The sequence below is a fragment of the Denticeps clupeoides genome, chromosome 1 (assembly GCF_900700375.1).
Source record: "Denticeps clupeoides chromosome 1, fDenClu1.1, whole genome shotgun sequence".
Taxonomy (NCBI): domain Eukaryota; kingdom Metazoa; phylum Chordata; class Actinopteri; order Clupeiformes; family Denticipitidae; genus Denticeps; species Denticeps clupeoides.
The window spans coordinates 33,161,786-33,166,694 of NC_041707.1; the positions used below are offsets into that span (position 1 = coordinate 33,161,786).

Genomic DNA, 4,909 nt, shown 5'->3' on the forward strand with positions numbered 1-4,909 from the left:
AGGAGTGTGGAGATGAGTCCTGGGCTGTTTCAGACATGAATGCAGTTTTTAAATCTCAGTTTAACCTGGATGCACACACACACACACACAAAACCATATCAAACCCTAGATTAGAATTTTGAAGCTAAGTGCACACAATCTTTTGGTATTTGTTTTGACAAGAATTATGACTGAAATTTAAATAATGAGTAGAATCGTGAGTAGAATCAACGCGATATAATAATAATGACAGTAGTCGCAATAGCGATCGTACTAAATGGATTCCGCTGAAGATGTCGTTTTGCGTGCAGGGATCCGTCCCTCCACGCCACGCTCAGCTCCCACGCGTCTGCAAAACACGAGTGCGCATGCGCGCGGGTGCTGAGGCTGGAACGGGTCGCGCGCGCGGGCGATGGAAAAATGGCTCTCGACAAATTCGTCCTCGGCCAGTGCGTCCTCTACCTGTCGTCGTTCGTCGTCAGCTTCGTCGCCGTCGCGCCCCTGTCGGAGAACGCGGAGGACTTCGGCGGCAGGTGCCTGCTGTTCACGCGCGGCGTGTGGCAGAACGAGAACATCACGGTGTCCAAGCAGAGGTTCGTCGTGGAGGACTGGGGGCCCGAGTCCTCCTGCAGCTTCGTCACCTTTGTCGGGATCGCGTCCCTCGTGCTGTCCGCGGTGCAGGTGTGGAGGCTGCTCTTCTTCCTGTGCAAAGGCCACGACGAGTGAGTTCCACGGCGGTTCTTCTCCTTCCTGGAGAGCCCTCTTTTTGGGTGGATTTTGGAGGGGCTTTCCATACCACACCTCCACGTAGAATATCCTGGTAATACTGATTTTTTCCCCCCACTATGTGCAGCTCCATCTTCAATTCCTTCTTGAACCTGCTGATCAGCTCCTTTGCCGTCTTCGTGGTCTTCTTGTCCAGCACCATCATAAGTGTGGGTTTTAACCTGTGGTGTGACGCCCTCACAGAAAGCGGGACCTTGGCCAGCAGGTGAGCACGGGGCGCGTCCCACAATCCCCCCGCAGAGCGGGTTCTTTAGGGATCCGTTATGGTGATTATGAAACGCGTTCCTTCGCATTTTCTTCCCCCTTGAAGCTGGAACAAGGTGCGCGGACGCTCACCGAACGAGCGAATGGGGTGTTCTAGAGGATTCGTGCTTTACACTGCAGCTGGTCTCACACGCTGCTCAGAATACTGATGACTGTGCAGACTAGTCCTGCGTCCTAAGCAGTCGGGCACTAAAAGCCAAACGGTTTTCATTTTGGTAAGTTCTAAACAGAAGCATAGCAATTACGGCTCCGTTCCAGCGTTCCAAAATCGCACAGATTAACAAACGTACTGGAAATGATTACCTCAAACGTTGCCCATGGAAATCAGTTCCAAAAAGTGGTATTCCAGTCATCGCCTTTTTGCTTTTGTTCGTTACGTCGGTATGCACGTAATTCACCGTTTAAAACCAACACAGTTGCATAAAGCCGGTAAATTCCTACCGCGTTTAAGCATTTTATATATGACCGGCGAGTATTATTACCCCGTATTATTTCCTTGGCATATTTGTCATTTGACAGTCATTTGACCCTTGACCTTTGTCCGCCAGCTGTGAGGACCTGCAGGACACAGACCTGGAGCTCGGACTGGACAACTCTTCTTTCTACGACCAGTTTGCCATTGCACAGGTTCGAAAGGGTTTTCACTTTTATGTTAGCTATATCAATGTGGTCATGGCTAATATATTTTAATTTTATGGGTAAGATTTAAAGAAACTATTATGGGAAAAAATGCCATCAAAATAACACAGTCTGAATTGGATATGAAATAAAGGCACAGGGCACAACCTTCAACGTTCTTTTTCGCTAAGCATGGCACTTGTTGGCGACTGATTTCCTTGAGGATGCATTTCACCTTACACTAGCCAACAAGGCCCACACTTAGAACCTGTTCCATAGTCTGGATCTTCTGGAGTTTAATGAAGGAGAGATTGAACCAGGAGTGTAACTCCACGCTTTTGTCTCTGTTTCTAGTTCGGCCTCTGGGCTGCTTGGCTGACGTGGCTGGGCATCACCATCATGGCCTTCCTCAAGGTCTACCACAACTATCGCCAGGAGGACCTGCTGGACAGTCTCATCCACGAGAAGGAGTTCCTCCTCGGCCGTTCGTCACGCCGTGGATCGGACGTCCATGAGATTAATGCTATGATCTAGAACCTGGAATTTCCAGTAGAATAGAGATTAGTGTCGAGGTCTGAGATAGACCTCAGTTCTCCTCTTGTCGCAGGCTCTTTTCAATTTTTGTGTTTCTTAGAGCAAAACGTTGTCTGGTGATTCTAAGCTGCCCGGCGTAGAGCTTAGAGCTGCTGTAGCCACTGCACCTGCTTAAAAATGAGCCGATATTGCGGCATAACATCCATAATTCCATTTTAATACTTCCACAAGAGATAGTAGATTTCTGTAGATCGCTTTATTTCATACATCATTTGTTTGCATGTGATGAGTGGCTGGTGGATTAAATGCCTTGCTGACTGAGCAGTATAATTTTTTTAATGTTTTCCTGCATGCTTTTTTTCAGTGTATATGGTTTACAATAACCAAATTAATATTTGTATATATTTATGTTTGTTCCACACGTGTGTTTTTTCAAACTAGTGATGCTACTGCTTTACAGGTATTTATCATAATATTCATGTACTCATCATGTGTTTATTCTTAGATTATTCAAATTTTGATATTTGCCATATAATGCTGCTGCAAATTACATTTGGAAATTCAAATCTAATCAAAAAGTAATTGTATGATTTTATTGCTTTGTATGTTTTGTAATGACTGGTATAGGAACAGATGCAGGGACTTAACAGGCTTAATTCATTTTAATTCATTCAGTTCATTTGACTATTGTTTTGTTTTTTTTTCCAAAACTATTTTCCACACAAATTCATCTCAGTGACAATCTTATACACGAGACACTGTGTTTAACTGTTGCCAAATAAGTTCACACTTAACATGGTTAAACAAGACAAGGTACTACGGAAAAGGCACGTCCTTTGTCTCATCTGGTGTAGTGTCATTAAAAGCTCTACAACACAATAAACGCTAGACTAGAATAGCGAAATAAACAAAAGAAATAAAATAATTTCCCCTTTTTAAAATGAATCAAGTGTATTCTGTGTACTTGGTACAGAAATTATATTTTTTCAAGAAAAACACTGCCCTTTTGATGCAAAAATAAATAATATTAATAAAGCAATTTAAAATTTGAAGTCCTCATTTTATACAGTTGTTTTGTATTTAATTATAAGAATTATTATATGATGTCCCAACATTTACAGTATTGCTCAATTTCATGTTTCAATTATTTAATTAAATGTCTGAGAGAGTCAACAGCACAGCTAAAAACCTCAATATCAGTGAAAATAGAGGCAAAAGGGAAAGAAAAGATAAAACCAAATATCCAACAGAGGTCTCATGACATGACAGCATGCAGATAAAAGACATCCAGTGCAGCCAGGCAGGGTCTTGTGTCCGTGCAAAATAAAATAAAAATGCTGACAATTGTGCTGAGGAGTGTTTTTCTTAAATAGCTTTTACTATGAAAATGTTTTCTTATAATTTATGCTACATTCAGTCAACTGTGCATCTGGGTAACGTGAATACAGAGTCATTTCTATACATTATGTGTGAAAGTGATTGGCATCGTAAAACATAGCTCACGGTGACACAACGAAATGTGTCCTCTGCTTTTAACCATCACCCTTGGTGAGCAGTGGGCAGCCATGACAGGGATTCGAACCGGCAACCTTCTGATTACGAGGCCACTTCCTTAACCGCTGGGCCCCAATATTGATAATTGGCTATAAATATAAATATTCACTTTGCATTCCACAGAGACATTTATCTGAATACAATATATAGGTTACTGTTAAGTCAAATGAAAATTGTTGTTATTATTGCTTGGGGCTAGATTATTAGTATTTTCATGTCACTTTTGTCTTTGCCATTCAGAATAAACTCGTTTCCTTTTTTCCCTCCATCCCCTTGGATGTGTAAACACTTTACACAGAACATGTTATATTTTATATAGACACAAGCTCATCAATTGACAAACGAGTAAAAAAGGACACGTTTCAAATATTCACCTAACAAATATTGGCCAAACGTTTTGGGGATGACACAATTACCGGTTTTCACAAAGTTGGCTGCTTCAGTGTTTTAAATGTTTTTGTCTGTTGTTTCTGTAGTGTACTGAAGAATAATTACATGCCCTTTATAAGTTTTAGTCTTTTATTGACAATTACAACAAGTTATAATAGGTATGATCAAAGTATGAGAGCTGTTGAGTGGACCAGTAGTGGTTTGGGTTTGGTTCATTTACGGTCGTGTTGCTGTGTAAAATTTGACATATGTGGAGACAAATGGAGAAAGTGCTGATTTCAAAATAAAAATTTTCATATATGCCAGAGTAAAAAGTCTCCATATTAGGAATGAACACCGTATGAGAGCTGATGAATGAACCAGTAGTGGTTTGGTTCTGGAACTATCTCATTTTAGGTCACGTTGCTGTGTCAAAATTGTCATATCTGGAGACAAATGGTGAAAGTGCTGATTTGAAAATTAAAATTAAAATTTTCAACAATGCCAGAGTAAAAAGTCTCCATATTAGGTATGAACAACGTATGAGAGCTGATGAATGGACCAGTAGTGGTTTGGTTCTGGAACTATCTCATTTTAGCTCACGTTGCTGTGTCAAAATTGGCATATCTGGAGACAAATGGTGAAAGTGCTGATTTGAAAATTAAACTTTTCACAAATGCCTCAGTAAAAAGTCTCCATATTAGGTATCAACAACGCATGAGAGCTAATGAGTGGACCAGTAGTTGTTTGGTTCTGGAACTATCTCATTTAAGTCAAAGTTGACATATCTGTATACGAATTATTA

At 41.1% G+C, this 4,909-nt stretch overlaps 1 protein-coding gene across 1 annotated transcript; it reads left to right on the forward strand.

Annotated features, from left to right (window-relative positions):
• The first annotated feature begins 341 nt into the window (after nt 1-341).
• tmem179ab (transmembrane protein 179a, genome duplicate B) lies at nt 342-3,527 on the forward strand. Its single transcript, XM_028989275.1, has 4 exons — nt 342-701; nt 833-970; nt 1,578-1,656; nt 2,002-3,527. Exons 1-4 carry the CDS (start codon nt 400-402, stop codon nt 2,179-2,181), a joined length of 699 nt encoding a protein of 232 aa, XP_028845108.1. The 5' UTR covers nt 342-399; the 3' UTR covers nt 2,182-3,527.
• The last annotated feature ends 1,382 nt before the right edge of the window (nt 3,528-4,909 follow it).

Excerpts from the sequence above, each read along its gene's own strand:
- tmem179ab (XM_028989275.1), top strand. The coding sequence starts at position 400 with ATGGCTCTCGACAAATTCGTCCTCGGCCAGTGCGTCCTCTACCTGTCG. Across the intron at positions 702-832 it reads CTGTGCAAAGGCCACGACGA|CTCCATCTTCAATTCCTTCT; the intron begins GTGAGTTCCACG and ends CACTATGTGCAG. Across the intron at positions 1,657-2,001 it reads ACCAGTTTGCCATTGCACAG|TTCGGCCTCTGGGCTGCTTG; the intron begins GTTCGAAAGGGT and ends CTCTGTTTCTAG.